General features: G+C 39.5%; 1 protein-coding gene across 2 annotated transcripts in view; it reads left to right on the forward strand.

Annotated features, from left to right (window-relative positions):
• MFSD14B (major facilitator superfamily domain containing 14B) overlaps positions 1 to 18,581 on the forward strand; it is a 69,362-nt gene that overhangs the window by 30,260 nt on the left and 20,521 nt on the right. For both annotated transcript variants that reach the window (XM_032397827.1, XM_032397828.1), the window contains one exon: positions 5,744 to 5,806. In XM_032397827.1, coding sequence (XP_032253718.1) covers positions 5,744 to 5,806 — 63 coding nt within the window. The remainder of the gene's footprint in view (positions 1 to 5,743; positions 5,807 to 18,581) is intronic.

Below are 18,581 nucleotides of genomic sequence, written 5' to 3' on the forward strand. Positions count from 1 at the left end.
AGTCTGTTCTCTGTATCTGTGAGCTTGTTTATTTTGTTTTGTTTTGTTTGCTTCCACATATAAATGAGATAATATGATATTAGTCTTTTTCTGTTTGACTTATTTCTCTTAGTGAAATGCCCTCAGGGTCCATTAATGTTGTCTCAAGTGGCAGAATTTCCTTCCTTTTTAATGGCTGAATAATATTCCCGTGTGTGTGTGTGTGTGTGTGTGTGTGTGTGTGTGTGTGTGTGACAGTTTCTTTTATTTTTATTTTTAATTGAAGTACAGTATGATATATTAGTTTCAGGTGTACAACATTGTGATTTGACAGTTCTGTACATTACAGAATGCTCACTGTGATAGTTACCATCTGTCACCATACAGAATTATTACAGTCTTAATGACTATATTCCCTATGGTCATAGACTGTTGCATGTATATTATCTTAATTTCTAAACATTTGGGGACTTTTCTAGATTGTATTATCAGAGATCATATTATGAATTATTTCAGTTCTTCAAAATTTGTCAAAGCTTGTTTTGTATACTTGCATATGGTTAATTCTGATAAATTTTCCATATGATCTGAAAAGAACAAGTATTCCCCTGGAGTAGTGTTCTCTATGTGGTAAGTATGTTAAATTTGTTAATTATGTTTGATGTCTTTTATATATTCACTGATGTCTTTTGTCTGCCTGTTCTGGCATCCTTCAAGAGAGATGTATTTCTCTTCCACTTTTTACATTATTGTTGTGCAGCTAAATTCTGTATTTTTTTTAAACACTACAGTACATTGTAATATTTTATACAGTCAGTATTTACCCTGATACTTATCCATTCTGATGTTCTTACTTCTTCTGTATTTCTGTGCTTTCTCCTATAATCAGTTCTTGAAGACTTTTTTTTTACTTGTTTTGCTTTGGTGCAGGTCCCTGTGCAGCACATTGTTTTTAATGTGCATAGCATTTTTTGGAATGTCTTGGAGGACACTTACTTATTTTAAAACTTTCTTCTGTTTCCTACCATAATTTGGTTATTTGGCAGTGAGGCAGATTACCTTTTCCTATTTGTGTTCTTTTTGTGCCTTTCAGTGATTTTCAGATTTGTTACTGAATTTTATACATGCTTATATTTACAAATGAGGGGGTAGATCAGAGATTGTGAAAACAAATTTTTCTGGGGCTAGGCAAGTAATGTAAATGTCAGAAGTGGGGTAGGAATGTTGTAGTTGGAATACATGCTCCTTCAGCTGCAGCAGCCGCTGTCTGCTTACTCAGCTAATCAGTGATGTGGCAATGGAAGCCCCATGTTTTGAAATCTTCTGACTTCCTGTAACATGCTAGAAAATCATATGGAGTATGATTTTTCCTAAAATTTACACACTGACAATTATCACACTTTGAAAAACACAAATACAAGTCAGAAAGAATATCAGCTTGCCAATTTGCCGCCTGTGCCCTATACACCTCTGGTAGTTGGAGTGCTGCCCAGGTGGAAAGGCCTGTTCCTCAGAATTGAATGCACGCATTGCTTGTAGGAGCTCTTGATTTATGTCAGTGTGGTTGTTCAGAGATCCCTCTGTAATGATGAAGTAGTTTATTGTGTGATTGTAGGGCTTTATGCTACTCTTGGCAAACATAAGGAACCTGGGGCATTATCATTTTTTAATCCTACCCATTTGGTTCTGCAGGTATCCCATTTAGTAATCTCAGTTCAGAGAACTGTGCTGTTTGATTCTTATGTTGGGCACAGATACGGAGGTCAGCAGCCTTGAGAGCAAGATACCAGGAGCTCATTTTATAACCTTTTAAAAACCTCTTCAACTGTGGATGTTTTTCCTCCTCCTCCAGTTCTGAATCTTGTTTTTTTTGTTTTAGTTTTTTTCCTGGACTCTGGGAAATTTACGTTTTCAAAGATCTTTTTTTTTTCCCCTACCTTCACATGTTATTGTTGCTTCAACTCTTTCAGGGTTTCCCGTCTGCTGTGTAGGATCCAGAAGTCCTTCACTATTCTTAGCTTCTCAGGAATACTGTAAATTTAGTTTCCTATCAGTGGAATTTTAGGCAGAAGTACAGAAATACAGCTGTGTGTGTGTGTGTGTGTGTGTGTGTGTGTAATGTGTAAGCATATATACATACATATGCGGTTATTAGCTTCATTGTACTAGAAGTCAGTTCAACTCTCTAAACTTTCAGTTATTAGGAAATACTATTATAGGGGTGCCTGGGTGGCTTAGTCGGTTAAGCGTCTGCCTTCAGCTCAGGTCATGATCCCGGGGTCCTGGGATTGAGCCCCACATCAGGCTCCTTGCTCAGTGGGAAGTTTGCTTCTCCCTCTGCTGCTTCCCCTGTTTGTGCTCTCTCTCTCTCTCTCTCTCTCTCTGCGAAATAAATAAATAAATAAATAAATAAATAAATAAATATCTTTTTTAAAAAAAGGAAATACCATTATATTTAATGCTTATAATAGTTCTGAAGAATAAAGGCAATATCTTCCTTAAGTTTTATTTTATATAGGAAGATGTTAAAAATGAAAGCTTTGATTTTTATCAGAAATGTTTAATAAACTTTTTATCGTTAGGTTAAATTATATACTGTATTTAATTTTTTTTTTAATTTATCATAAAATGGGTAGAATATTGCTGTTTTCTTTACAGCTGCTTTATTTTATGAATACTTGGCTTTTTTTTATTGACTTTTTTGTTTTACTTATTTATCCAATAAGATTTAACTGCTTTCTTCTCCACCCCCACCCCCCATTAGGAAAATGTAGAAGAATTTTGAAAAGCACAGATTGAAAATTCTTAGAGGAACTTCCTGCATCATGGCACTGTTGCCCAGAAATGGTCCCTCACATAGCCAGGCATCCCATTAGATCTCTTCAGTTTAATGTACAGCCCAATAAATGCATACTCCATCGTTTATACATGCTGATGGTTTTGTCAGATTTAAGTGGTTGTCTCCTGTTTCTGGATTGCATCACCTGCACAAGTGAATGCATGTTTGGGTCGTTTTGAGGGTAGAGTTGTTTTAGGGGAGGTCAGAGGACAGAGCCGGAGACAGTGGAGGATCGGCACCGGTGCCCCTTTGACAGCAAGCAGGCAGCCCTGGAGTTGGTGTAGTATTCACGGCACTTCTCCACCTTCTGTTTCACCCTGGCAGAAACTGTGAGGAAGCCTCTGCTCAAGGGGAGTCCGAGAAATGTCTGTATGCTCTCAGCCTCAGTTTGACAGAATATATAAGGGGAGAACAGAGGGTTGTGAGACAGTAGATACCCACACCCAGTGGCACACCCAGGATTAGAGAAACATTTTTTAAAATACACTGACTTTCTTGTGTTTTGCTGTTTCACCATATTTTTGTGATGCATGTAACAAATGAAACTGTTAAGGAGTTCTGATAGTGATTTGCATTCCATTTTCTTTAAAGAAAATTTTTATATCTCTGTATCCTATGAAGTATGTTATTTTTGAGATTTTTCTGAGAACTCTAAAGATTTTTAACTTGTGATATTTGCTGTCTTTTATCTACTTTCCTATTTTTCCAGTATAAATAGGTAGAGTTGCAATGCACCTAGCTGAGATGACAAACCTTTTCTAAATCTTAGGAATAATCTTGTTAAGGGAAAGGTTGGAAATAATTTCTGTGAATGCATTTTACTTTCATAGCATTCCATGCAAACTTACTGAAGTCTAATGTCAATATCTTCACCCTCATCCAGGACAGCAGTGTCAGCACGAATGAGGTGAAGGAATGTAAACACTTTGTTCAGTTACCTCGTTTATTCTAATGTCATTAAGTCTTTTAATTCCACACAATTAAAAAAACCTACAGGACACATCATTTTGTTGGGTGCATCAGTGTTCATTTATATTCACCATTTTCTTTGCTGTTTACTTCATGTTGCATCTCACATCTTAGTCTAGATTATTTTCCTTCTTCTGGAAGTACATTTTTTTATATCTCATTAGGTGGAGTCCATAAGTTAGTAGACTCACTACTGTAAGTTTTTGCTAGGTTAAAAATTGTGCTGAAAGCACATTTTAACCAGGTATAGAATTGTAGGTTGGCATTTGTCTTCCTTTCCTTGTTATGTTGATGATAGGATAGCATGCTTCTTGTCTGGGCTCCATTGTTACTCTTACGAAGACATCTTAACTGCTGCTCATTTGAAGCCAGTCTGTATTTCTCTTGCTGCTTTTAAGTTTTTGTTTGTTTGGTTTGGTTTGGTTTGGTTTTCTGATTGTGAGTTTGGATTTCTTTTTATATTGCTTAAAATTTATTATGCTGCTTTAATATCTGCCCTGATGTCTGTCATTGGTTCTAGTACATTCTCAGCCATTGGCTCCTGAAATGTTGTGTTTGCCTCATTCTCATTACAAGACAAGTTTAATTGAAGTTGTGTCATATTTTCTTATAGGATCCTCTGTGTCTTTTACTTTCTCTTTTATTTTTTGTCTTTTTGTCTCTCTATGCTGCATTCTGGATAGTTTCTATTGACCTACTTTTGGGTTCAGTAATTCTCAGCCATGTCTAATCTTGTCAAACATCTCCATTGAGTGAGTTCCTAACTTAAGTCAATACATTTTTTCTGTTTGGGAATTTCTTTTCTTTTTAAAATCTGTGGACTTTCCTACAGCTTCTAGTTCAAAAATTTCAAGCTTATTTTCTATATCTTGGAACATAGTAAGCATATTTTTTAAAAATTTTATTTATTTGAGAGAAGAGAGCATGCACGTACCAGTGGGGGGAAGGGGCACAGAGAGAGAGGGTCAAGCAGATTCCCTGCTGAATGAGGAGCCTGACACAGGGCTTGATCCCAGGACCCCAAGATCATGACCTGAGCCAAAGTCAGATGCTTAACCAACTGAGCTGCCTAGTGCCCCAAGCATACTCTTTTTACATTATTTCTGTTAAGTAATTCCAGAATGTGAAGTTGTTCAGAGTCTGTTTCTATTATATACATATTCTTTGTTGCTGTTTCTTGCTTATGGTGTCATATTTCATTTTGTATCTGATTACCTTTGATTATGTCCTGGTCATTATATTTGAAAAAAAATATATGTATGGTTGATTTGAAACCTAGATGATGCCTTTTCAGGATTGATTTTAGATTTTTTTTTTTTAAAGATTTATTTATTTATTTATTTGAGAGAGAGAGAATGAGAGGGAGAGAGCACATAAGAAGGGGGAGGGTCAGAGGGCGAAGCAGACTCCCTGCCGAGCAGGGAGCCCGATGTGGGACTCGATCCAGGGACTCCAGGATCATGACCTGAGCCGAAGGCAGTCGCTTAACCAACTGAGCCACCCAGGCGCCCTGATTTTAGATTTTTTCTGTTAGATATCCAGAGGTGCTACCAGTCTGGAATCACTATGATCCAAATTGAAGGCTTGAGGTTTCCTGGACTACCTAGGTCACATGAAGCTGGGCTGCAGGTTCATACTTGAGCTTATATAACCTTTTGTGGCACCTGCTTAAAATTGTTGGTGGTGAAGGGTGTAGCCCATTAACAGTTTGTGTTTGCTGCAAATGCTTTTGTAAGAAAAGCACCTGAGTGCCCCTGTGTATGTTCTTGCCTTATTTAGATTTCTGCCTCATTATTTTTTACCTTTTCATACTTTAAGGATATTTTCCATATATCGCTGATACTTAAAATGTTTTCATTCCAGGGTTCATCTTATTTACGTAACCTAACATTAACAGAAGCAAAATCTTTCTCTTTAATTGGTTTTTGAATTTCTCTTGATGTTTGCTTTTTGTAGGTTCTACATGAAACATTCCCTCAACACACATTCCTCATGAATGGTCTCATTCAAGGTGTAAAGGTAAGAACAGTTTTTGTGTGGTTCACAAGGAACCAAAGGCAGGAATCCTTTAGTAGTTTAAGTCTGGAAGTTTAAGTGGGAAGTAGGGAAATAATCACTGTTTGTTCTGGAGACCTAAATCTAAACTTCTACCTGGATTATTTTTTTTTTTTTTAATTTTTTTATTGTTATGTTAATCCCCATACATTACATCATTAGTTTTAGATATAGTGTTCCATGATTCATTGTTTGTGCATAACACCCAGTGCTCCATGCAGAACGTGCCCTCCTCAATATTCTACCTGGATTATTAATGTCAAAATGAAACACAACCCAAGCCCATAAGGCATAGAATGGTTTACTGGTAAAAGCAGTACTTCATTTTTATTAACATGTATATAGCAGTTTATAAAGAGTTTAATTATGTGAGGCTTTTAATTGCCTTGCCTATCATATTCTTGTCTGCTTTTGAGATTGACTTTGATATTGAGGAAGAAGGCAGCATCAAGATTTCGTCAGCTATATAGTCGTCTTGTCAAAGCTTGTTTGTGTTCTAGTCACAGCTAAGTTCTCGACCATGTAATTAATTAGCCTAATTCATTGTTTAAATTTTAATGTGATATTTATCAGAAAAGCTTATGAAAGATTAAAATAGAATGTTATGTTCCAGTCCCACTTCACAGTATAGTTAGTCTATGGGAATAGTGTCCTATGTGTCCCTCCCAGCTTAGATGGTATTGATCTGTGAGCTGAGGAGCACACAAAATTATACCATAGTAATTTGCTGAATTTACAGCTGGGAGCAGCATTATTTGTAATGAATGCTATTTATTCTTTTCCCTAGTTTCAAAAAGAATTTGAGAATGCTTACAATAATGGCATTTTATTTTTTATTTTTTTAAAGATTTATTTATTTTAGAGAGCAAGCATGAGCGGGGGAGGGGCAGAGGAAGAGGGGGAGAGAGAGAGAGAATCTCCAGGAGACTTCCCACTGAGCCTGATGTGGGCTCGATCTCACCACCCTGAGATCATGACCTGAGCAAAATCAAGTCGGACACTCAACTGACTGAGCCACCCAGGTGCCCCTAAAATGGCATTTTAAATAAAGGTTGAAGCAAGAAGTTTTTAGTACTCATTGAGAAGAGGAATATTATCAAGAATCTGGCATGTGGTCATTTAAGCACCTGTTTGTGATCAGCATAGATAAAAAGAAAAAATGAGAGAAAGCATTGATAAAAATATAACATAAATTTATCCTTATAGTAGATTCTTGGGGAAGTTACTCCATAGACCTTTTTATCTTATGGACTAGCTAATAAAATGTGTTTTAGTCTGGTTCTGCAAAATAAAACCAGCTAGATCTGTACTCTGAAGCCGAGCAGTGTGCTACACTTTGACCTAGAGACACCTACAATATTATTCTAAAAAAATGTAAAACACAAGGTATTTGGATTGATTCAGGGGCTTGGACAGTGGCTTATTCCACTTCAGTATATACAAACTTCAGCTCATTGAGCTTTAATAAGGACTTCTGTCCTGTAGTGATAGGTTATTATGTCAGGGGTAGGGATAAAATGACAGCACCTACAGCAAAGTGTAGCCCTATTAAGATAGCTTAATGTGAGTGTGAGCACAGTGAAGTGAATGTGGCTTCAAATTGGGATCAAGCCCCGTGTTGGTCTCCACACTCAGTGAGGAGTCTGCTTGAGATTCTTTCTCCTTCTCACCCTCCCCTTGCGCTTGCTCGCTCTCTCAAATAAAAAAACAAAATCTTGGGGTACCTGGGTGGCTCAGTCGTTAAGTGTCTGCCTTCGGCTCAGGTCATGATCTCAGGGTCCTGGGATCGAGCCCCGCATCGGGCTCCCTGCTCGGTGGGAAGCCTGCTTCTCCCTCTCCCACTCCCCCTGCTTGTGTTCCCTCTCTCGCTGTGCCTCTCTTTGTCAAATAAATAAAATCGTAAAAAAAAAAAATCTTTAAAAATAAATAAATAAAAGATCTTTCTAACCAGGGTGATTATTACAGATTAAATGAACTAATATATGTAAACCTATTAGCACAATATCTTCCTGTGCTGACTAAAATGTTACAAGGAGAAATATGTAAAAAACAAAAACTATTAGAAGGAAATCTTGGTGACCATTTTCTTACCAGTTTGGGAAAAGATTTTCTTTTCTTAGAAAAAGAATTTATAAAGGAAAAGATTGAGGCATTTACATCAGTATTTTAACTTTGGTAAGTCAAAACCACCATCATAAAAATTAAGACAAATGACAAAAAGTTATTTGCAGCATGTGAAATAGAAGGAGGAATACATAAAAGTGCTCTCAAAGTAAAATGTTATGAAAATGATTGATATCCCAGAGGGGAAGGAAGGACATAAGCTAGCAGTTTACAAAAGATGTCAGTGTAGAAATAGGTTTATCACTAGTAAGCAATGAATCCCAAATGAAATGAGATTATATTTTCTTTTTTTTTTTTTTTAAGATTTTATTTATTTATTTGACAGAGAGTGAGAGAGAGAGAGAGACAGAGGGCAAGCACAAGCAGGGGAAACAGCAGGTAGGGGAGAAGCAGGCTCCCCGCTGAACAAGGAGCCCGATGTGGGGCTCAGTCCCAGAACCATGGGATCATGACCTGAGCCAAAGGCAGCTGCTTAACTGATTGAGCCACCCTGGTGCCCCGAGATTATATTTTCACATAGACATTGGTAGAAAAGTTTAAACTGACAATAACTAGTTCATTTTGTGGTAAATTGGGTCCCCATACATGGTTGATGGAGGATAAATTGGTATAGCTTTCCTGGAAGGCAGTGTTTAAAGAACCTCAAAATAGGGGCACTTGGGTGGCTCAGTTGTGAGGCGTCTGCCTTCAGCTCAGGTCATGGTCCCAGGGTCCTGGAATCTAGCCCCACATTGGGCTTCTTGCTCAGCGGGGGGGGAGCCTGCTGCTCCCTCTCCCACTCCCCCTGCTTGTGTTCCCTCTCTTGCTGTCTCTCTGTCAAATAAATAAAAATCTTAAAAAAAAAAAAAAAAAAGAACCTCAAAATATTCACTTACTTTAACAAAGCAATTCCATTTCTAGAAAATTGTTCTAATCAAATAGTTATTCAGAGATTCAGGTAAAGGGCTGTTTGTAATAGTAAACATGGAAGCAATTAAAATGCCTTAAAATTAGAAGAAGTACTTTGTGGCACAGCCATATGATGTAACACGGGTACATGAAGAACACATTTTTGAAGAATACTACATAATGTGTGAACCAAAAAGGTTGTAAAACTAGAGTATGGCTTTGGTTTTTGTTTTTACCAAAATACGTATGTATAAGCAGGGGGAAACGTGATTAAAACAGAGTCACCTGAAGCGTGAAAGCATATGGATTTATGGATGATTTGCAGTTTTCTTCTTTACGTTCGTTCTTTGTAGATTTTCCACAGTTCCTTGTACTTTGTAAGTTTACTGTTGTAATGCATGGGTGAGAAAGTTCATATTTGGGGTGAGCACCCATAAAAGATACAAGAGGAAACAAATCTGTGAATTCTCCAGTTTCAGGTTTTTTCCTCTGGCAGCTTTATTCAGATGAAATTCACACACCATGCAAGTCACCCAGTAAAAGTGTACATTCCATGGGGTTAGCGTGTTTACAGACTTGTACAGCCATCAGCACAGATCTACTTTCTGCTTCTATAGATTTGCCTGTTCTGGACATTTCATATAAATGGAGTCATACTGGGACGCCTGGGTGTCTGTTGGTTAAGCGTCCAGCCTTGGTTTTGGCTCAGGTCATGATCTCAGGGTCATGAGATAAGCCTCGCGCTGGGCTCCACGCTCAGCATGGAGTCTGCTTGTCCTTCCTGCCTCTGCGTGCTCTCTCTCCCTCTCTCTCTCTCTCAAATAAATAAATAAAATCTTAAAACACTTAAAAAAAAAATGGAATCATACTATAAAATAGTCTTTTGTGACTGTCCTTCACTTCCATGATATCATCCAGGCCCACCTGTGTTGCAGCACATGTTAGTACTTCATTTTTTTATGGCCAAATATTCTGTTGTGTGAACATGCAAGTTCATCTGTTCATTAGTGATGGACATTTGTATTTCTTCCACTTCTTGGCCTGAGTAATGACACTGCTGTGAACATTACATTTGTGTACAAATTTTCATGTGGCCCTATGTTTTCACTTTGCCCTAAGAATACACCGAGGGGTACTAGAATTGCTGGATCATATGATAACTTGATTGTTTTAATTTTGTTTTCAAATTAACATCTTTCCTAACCCTCTCTCTGGCAAGTCATATGTGTTCCTCATCCCTTAGACTTCTGAAATACGAATGACTCAAGCCTTGGACAGCAGTTTCTTCTAACTCTACACTCGCTTCCTGGATGACACTATCAGACTTACCACTTTCAGCTCTCAAATATCTTCCTAGACCTTAGTCCAGAACTCCAGATTTATATACCCAGTTGCCTTACTGTGACACCTCTATTTCCTGGTCTGATAAGCATCTCAAAGTTAACATGCCAAAACTAATTCCTGATCTTCCCCTTTGGCCTGACCTGCTCCCAGGCCTTACTTATTTCAGTTACTGGTCATGCCATTCTCACTCAGACCAAAATCCCTGGAGTGAGTGTTGACTCCTTTCTCTTCCCAAAACCATTCCATCAGCAGATTCTGTGGTTGTGCCTTCAAAATAGATCTATAATGAGAAGACTCCCTGGTCTCCTTTCAGTAGAGATCCTGATAAAATATAAGCCAGCTTGTGGCATTCTTAACCAATCCCATCCCCACTCCATTTTCTCCTCTGGCATCATCCCTGTGCTCCCTGCTGACCTAGCTCCAAGCAAGCCTGTGCGTGCCTGAGGGCTTTGCCAGTTCTGTTTTTTTCTGCTTGATTGCTTTCCCCCCAGATACTGACCTCACTCCATAACCCTTAGCTTTTCACCCAGATGTCATTTTTTAGTAAAGCCTTTACTGACTATTGTCTTGAATAATGTAACCTGTTCTCATCACTTCAGTCCCTCTTCTCTGTTTTTCTCCAAAAGCATTATAATTTCACCTCTGACATGCTGTGTGTTTTGCTTTATGTTGTTATTATGTGTCCTTCTCAACCTTTCTCTTTTAGACTAGAACCTTCTTAAAGGCATGAATTTTTGTCTGCTTTGCTTACTGCTGTCCTCAGCACCTAGAACAGTTCTCAGCAAATGACAGGTGTTCAGTAAGTATTGTTGACTTACTATTTTTTTCCAGTCTTTTTCTATGCATTTTTAAATAGTCAAGATCCAGCTTACACGGAGACTGTAACAATTTATCTTTGTTCTTGTATCAGCAATCACTAATTATATCATCATCATTTCTCTATGACATTAAAAACTACACTAAGTATAGGCAGCCCTCTTTTTGCACATTACAGTATGCACAAATTTCAGTTGTATCTAGTTCAGTTAAAAAATACCAGCCCCCTACAACAATACAGCTCACATTTCCATTACCGTGGTGTAGTGATTGTGAGTAATCGCATAAAGTACGGACTGCTCCTAGCTCCTCAGGCCACAGAACACTGCATACGGCACAGATGGCATCATGCTCAGTGACCAGTGATGTCACTTCTTGCAGAGTCTGTTGGGGACCGGTCACTGCAGAGCATGTAGCTGTGTCGCCTCCTTGTCTCCAGTGATAAACCCACATGACAGTTGACAAAAGTAGATCATTGAAAAGCAACTGGCCAACGAGGGTGGAAACGCAGTGAAGAAGTAATTACTGATAATGCTAGAAGTGAGATTCAGATAGAACCTCTGCAGAGTTACGGAAGAAATGAGCTGGTAATCAGAGTAGAGGAGAGCAGTGTGTTGAAAAAGATGTCCCAGGGGAAGTGATGTCAGCAAAATGCTTCACCTTGAAGGAACTCTCAGAGATGGTATTTCATGACATTGAAAACAAAGGACAAAATGTTGGAAGTTGATTCAGATTTAGAGAGGTGTCTGACAGTTTGCCAATACACAGAAGATACTCCTTGCACATCATATGTTATAGGTCCTATGTTAGTAGGAAGGCAAGCACTGTTCAGGTGACTCTTGGTAAGTTTTTTATAAGGAAATAAAATGCTTTCTTAAGGTTTTCCATTACAGTGTAAATAAATATTAGTAAATATTTTGGTTTTTTTTCCTTTTCATTAGTATTAAGAGATTAATAACATTAAAAGATTTATTTTAAGAAATGGACTCACATGATTTGGGGGCTAGCAAGTCTGAAATATGTAGGTCAGGCTGAACTCAGGCAAGAGTTGATGCTACAGTCCCAAGGCAGAACTCTGTCTTCTGCAAACCTCAGATTTTGCTCTTAAGGCCATCAACTAATTGGAAGAGCCTCCCCCCCCCCCATATTATTGAGGGCAATACCCTTTACTTTAAAACCAACTGCAACAAAATACCTTCACAGGAACACCCACACGCACTTGATTAAATAACTGGGTACTATAGCCTAGCCAAGGTGACACCATCACAGTAGTTTTAGCTACACTTTATCCAAAATGTAACACCAGACTGAGACGCCATGGTGTGACTTGGCAGATGAAGTCTAGTTATGATGCTGGTTAATAGGAGCAGGTGGAGAGTGACTGTAATCATTTTCATCATTAAAACCAATTGGTCTGGGCGCCTGGGTGGCTCGGTCAGTTGGGCATCTGCCTTCGGCTCGGGTCGTGGTCCCAGAGTCCTGGGATCGAGCCCCGCATCGGGCTCCCTGCTCTGAGGGAAGCCTGCTTCTCCCTCTCCCACTCCCCCTGCTTGTGTTCCCTCTCTTGCTGTGTCTCTCTCTGTCAAATAAATAGATGAAATCTTTAAAAAAAACAAAACACAAAAAACAATTGGTCTGATGACCCAGTGTCTGCCTTGTAACTTCTTGAAACTTTTTGCTTTAGCAGCTATGTTTTATATTTATTACAAAATTAGACATCTTTATCAGTGTCCCAAACTCAGCAGGTCATGTGTCCAAGGTTGGTTTATGCCTAGAATGATCAGTATGAAGAGGGTGGCTCTAAAGCAGGGAAGTGATAATCTTGTCTAGCTTTGACATCACAGTGAAGGCTTGGGAAAGGGGAGAAAGTAGAAGACCCAGCAGGCCAGCTAATGGGGTAGACCCTCTGCCAGGATGCTCTTCCAGGGGTATTTAATACGTCATTTCTATAGTCCCAGGAGTTGCTGCTCAGCTGTCTCATCCTGCTGTTTAAATGAGTTAAATCATCAAGCAGTGCTTATAGTACCTTAGCATAAGGACACACGGAAACTTTTGGTTGATTTATATTTATTTATTTATTTATTTATTTATTTATTTGACAGAGAGAGACACAGTGAGAGAGGAAACACAAGCAGAGGGGAGTGGGAGAGGGAGAAGCAGGCTTCCCACTGAGCAGGGAGCCCGATGTGGGACTCGATCCCAGGACCCTGGGACCATGACCTGAGCCAAAGGCAGACGCTTAATGACTGAGCCACCCAGGCGCCCTGATTTTTTTTTTAATGTTGATTTATTTATTTGAGAGAGAGAGTGCACAGGAGCAGGGGGAGGGGCGGAGGGGGAGAGAGAATCTCAAGCAGATTCCCTGCTGAGTGTGGAGCCTGGCACGGGGCTCAATCTTAGGACCCTGAGATCATGACCAGAGCCGAAATCAAGAGTCAGACCCAGGCACTTCTTGTCCGATGTTTTTAAGAATTAAAAAACGAGATATCTTAAAAAGTTCCCTCAAACTACTCTTTGGTATTAGTAAGTACAGAATGGTTTCCCTACACACACACACACACACACACACACACACACACACACACACACGGAATAATTCTTAATTTGCACAACAATTTAAAGATTATCCTTTTTATTATCTGTAAATAAAATTATTAGACAACCTACTTGAGAAATGACTTCAAAAGTTTTTTTTGTTTTTTAAAGATTTTTTATTTATTTATCTGAGAGAGAGAATGGGAGACAGAGAGCATGAGAGGGGGAGGATCAGAGGGAGAAGCAGACTCCCCGCCGAGCAGGGAGCCGGATGTGGGACTCGATCCCGGGACTCCAGGATCATGACCTGAGCCGAAGGCAGTTGCTTAACCAACTGAGCCACCCAGGCGCCCCTGACTTCATAAGTTTTAAGTAGTCTTTTCATGACAGACTGCTAATTTATCCGTTTAATAAAACAGGTGTGGGGCACCTGGGTGGCACAGTCCGTGAAGCATCCAGCTCTTGGTTTCAGCTCAGGCCATGATCTCATAGTCGTGAGATAGAGCCCTGCATCATGGAGTCTGCATGGGATTCTCTGCCCCTCCTGCTTGTGTGCTCTCTCTCACTCTCCCTCCCGCCCCCTCTCTCTAAAATAAATAAATCTGTAAGATAAAATAAGCATGTAAGAGTGCCCACAAGTAGAAAAGACTAGTACTTTATGTGGTTTAGGTTGGAGACCCTGAAATGTTAACAGATTAGTTTAATAATTGGTTTGAATTGTGGGCTCAGGGGTTAGGACTCAGGTTCTGGAGCCACCTCACATCTGAGCTGAATCCTGCCTCTCTGCTGCTTATGAGATTCGGGCTAGCTGTATACCCTAATAGAACCTACCTCACAGTGTAAGGGCATGTGTGTAAAAGGCCTGGAAGAGTTTGGCATAGGTGGATGCTAGCTATTACTGTTATTATTACTTTAAAACATACACTGAGCTTTCTTGGAGTCAGAATTTGTAGTGGCCCTACTACTTCTAAGATTAAGGAAAAGTCTGTTTACTTATATTTTAATTAAAACAATTTAATTTCACTTTCATCTGCTTTTTGTTTCTTCTTTCTTTTAGTGAATCTTCCCTACTTCTCTCCCTTTACCTCAAAACAAAACTACATGCCCTAGCCCTCCTGCCCATTTTGTTCTTTCCTTGAAGTTTCTGGCGCCAACTGTTTTTTGACCATTCTCCAGCTTTGCAGATTCCCTTTTCCAAACTTTAATTGAATTAAAATCACCTTATATGTCACATTTCTCATTTGCCCTCTTGCACTGATTGATACATTCCCTGTGAAGGGAAGCTGTGTACTGTGCAGGGTCTCAGTGGGCCCCAGGTCAGAGAGGTGACCCTGTGTTAATATTGTTTTTATGTGAAAATATTTGTACTAGTCAACTATACAAATAAAAACATGGTTCCATTGGTGTATGATTTTCTCTTTGATCTTTTTGAGATAAAAGTCATTATTAGTAAATTACTGTATGAAAGACCAAAATGAACAAATCTAATTTTGGGGTAACCAAGTCTACATGTTGCAAGTTCCTCATAGCTTATTGAAGAATACTGAAAATTTCTTATAGTATGTGAGCTTTTTCATGGAAAAGTGAGAATTTTCAGAAGTAGTTAAATGACCTTGTACGCTATTCTTCAGTGGAGCCATTGCTCACTCACATTCGTTTGCAAAGTTAATTACGCTATTTGGAAAAAAAAATTTTTTTTAGTTTTAAAAATATTGACCCAACTGTTCTAGTCAAATATTTGCCAACCGCCTATGTTAAGGAAAACGTATGCTTAAAGCTTTTATGATGGCTCTATGAAGTGTAACAGTCATGTATGTTTGCTTCAGGTAAGTTGTATTTGTCATTCTTTGTATGCTTTAAAATGTTTATTGGATAATTGCATTTAATTGAACAATAAACTCTAATTAGAGCCTATAAGTCATGTCAGAAATACTGGCCAGGGCACCTGGGTGGCTTAAGTCAGTTAAGCGTCTGCCTTCGGCTCAGGTCATGATCCCAGGGTCCTGGGATCCAGCCCCGCATCGGGCTCCCTGCTCAGCCGGGAGCCTGCTTCTCAACCTCTCCCTCTGCTGCTCCCCCTGCTTGTGCACTTATGCGCTCGCTCTCTCTCTCTCTCTTTCCCTCTGTCAAATAAATAAAATCTTTAAAAAAAAAAAAATACTGGCCAATTAATTATGCCACCTTAAACACCCATGTCCACTGGGAAGTTAGCTAACTAGTGACTGCGTGAACCATTGGTGAATTTTGCCGTCTGCGCCTGGACTCCTGCACACCATGGTGCACCTAGTACTGGTTGGGCAGTGATAGCGTAGTAACCGCTGATCCTCATTATGTTTGGATTTCGTATTTGCGAAACTCACTGAGTTTATTTGTAATCCCAGATCAACACAGTGCTCTTGTGGTCATTCATGCACCCAGGTGAGGGGCGAGCGTGAGTTAACAGCCAACTCGTTTCTAGCTGAGGTCGAATTTCTGTCTACTTGTTTGAGGTCTTATACTGTACACGTGTCCCTTTTGTGGTCCATACTTAGTGCCACATTTTTTGCATCTTTGTGTCTTTTGTTGGTGATTTGGCTGTTTAAAATGTCCCCAAGTGTAGTGCTGAAGTACTGACTAGTATCTCTAGTGCAGGAGGTCTGCGATGTGCCTTACCCAGAATATACTGTCAGATAAGCCTCATTCAAGGCATGAGTCATGGTGCTGTTGACTGAGAGTTCAATGTTCATAAGCCAACAATATATATTAAATAAAGTGTCTTTAAACAGAAACACACATAAATCATGGTTGTGTATTGATCGGTTAATGAAAATAGGTGACCAGAGCCTTGATAACACTGTGTTTCCCTAAGGAGCAGTGGTTCCACATTCTCTAATTCAGTGCTTGTGGTAGCCTTATAGAACATAACTACTGTGGGTAGTGGGAATCAGTGATATTTCTTTTTTCTTTTTTTTTTTAAAGATTTTATTTATTTGACAGAGAGACCGCGGGAGAGGGAACACAAGCAGGGGGAATGGGAGAGGGAGAAGCAGGCTTCCTGCTGAGCAGGGAGCCTGATGCGGGGCTCGATCCCAGGACCCCGGGATCACAACCTGAGCCGAAGGCAGACACTTAACGACTGAGCCATCCAGGCCGCCCCTATGTGTGGATTTTTGACTACACGAGGTAGAGCATGTTGGTGCCCCAACCCTCGTGTTCTTCAGGGGTCAGCTGTATGAGATTGTATGTTAGCATCTTAATAAAAAAGTAGGTTGTCCCAGAAGATGTTTTCAGTATCTATTATTGTCACTAAGAATTTGATTTAAACAATATTTTTAATGGATAGATTAAATTACCATTTAAAATCCATAATCTGGAAGATAGTATATTTTTTCTGTAAAAACTATATTATTTTAAATATAACTTTAATGCTTGGCCTTTTTTTTTTTTTTTAAGATTTTACTTATTTACTTGTCAGAGAGAGCACAAGCGGGGGGGGGGGGCGGCAGGCAGAGGGAGAAGCAGGCTCCCCGCTGAGCAAGGAGCCCGATGTGGGACTCAGTCCCAGGACCCCAGGATCATGACCTGAGCTGAAGGCAGACGCTTAACCAACTGAGCCACCCAGGCATCCACCTTCTCATTTTTTTGTTTAAAAATGGCATACATTCCATATTTTAAAGCATTGTGTGAAGTCTGGAATTAGAACTGTCCAACTTTCCCAGAGTTCTCTGTGGTTTAAAGAGTTTTAGTTACCATTTTTGTGGTGGTGGTGATTTTTACTCTCTTGTTCTCTTAAGTTTCTTTACATATTTTTGTTGACCAGTACTGTACTGCCCACATATTCTGGTACTTGAGATTTTTAGAGAATTCTGAAGCAACATAAAAGATTATCTTTCCTAAAATTCATAAAACCGATTGTCACAAGTCCTGAATTTAAGCCCCACTTTCTGCAGTTACTTGGCTCTTTGTTAAGGGAAAATCATTTAATCCTTGATCTGTTACTTTCTTGACACAAGGACAGGCTAAATGGAAATCCACTGTGGCTTAGAAATTACATTACAGGGTTTGATTCCTGGGCATGGATTAATATTTTATTTCAGAAGAACTAAAAAACTTTTCTTCTCACCCTGCCATCAAGTCTCCCTCTTACCTCCCCTTACTTCAGTTTGCCTGACACCTAGTCGGTGGGCTCTAGGTTTACTGGTGGCTGATAGGAGATTGGAATCCTGTACCCCTTCTTCCCCGCTGTGTTTTGGTTTCCTCTTAAAGTTCAGTTCACCAGACCTTTTGAAAGCCCTTACCAGGCTTGTGGTAGGCACCAAGGGTACAGAGATGTGAAGAAACCATCCCTCTGACATTAATCTCCATTTCGAATCGGAGAGAAGATGGACAAATAACAAGTGTTGAAATCACAGTAGAAGAGATAGATATGTACCAGGCAGGAGGAATTTGTTTCATACCCCACAAACACTAGTGTGATTAATTCTGTTTGTGTAGCTAAGAGAATAGATAGAGGAGGAAGTTGGGAAGAATGACTAGTAGTTTACCCAGTCTAAGTGTGGGAAATGTACGCAGGCACAGCGAAGGCCAGTTGGCAAAAAGGAAAATAGTTTGCTCAGAAAACTAAGAAGTACTCCATAAAGCCAAAGCATAGAATGTGTTAGGTGCCAGATCTTGGAGGGTACTGTTTGTGCGCGATGCTGAGCAATTTCAGATAAACGACAGTAGAAAATGTAATGAACACCCATGTACTTATCACCCAGTTTCATTATTTATCAACATTTTCCTACTCTTGTCTCTTGTCTCCTCTGTCTCAGTTTTCAGAAACTCATTATTTCACCCATAAGTACCCACTGAAAATTTTAAACTGCACAGTGGAGACCACAGCATGGTTTTAAAGAATTTTTATTATTATTTTAGAACAAGTGTGAGTGAGGGGGGGAGGAGCAGAAGGGAGGAAGAGGAAGAGAATCTGAAGTGGACCCTGCGCTGAGCAGAGAGCTTGATGCGGGACTCAATCTCACGATCCCAAGATCATGATACAAGCTGAAACCAA

This window comes from Phoca vitulina, unplaced genomic scaffold (genome assembly GCF_004348235.1).
Source record: "Phoca vitulina isolate PV1807 unplaced genomic scaffold, GSC_HSeal_1.0 scaffold104, whole genome shotgun sequence".
Lineage (NCBI taxonomy): Eukaryota > Metazoa > Chordata > Mammalia > Carnivora > Phocidae > Phoca > Phoca vitulina.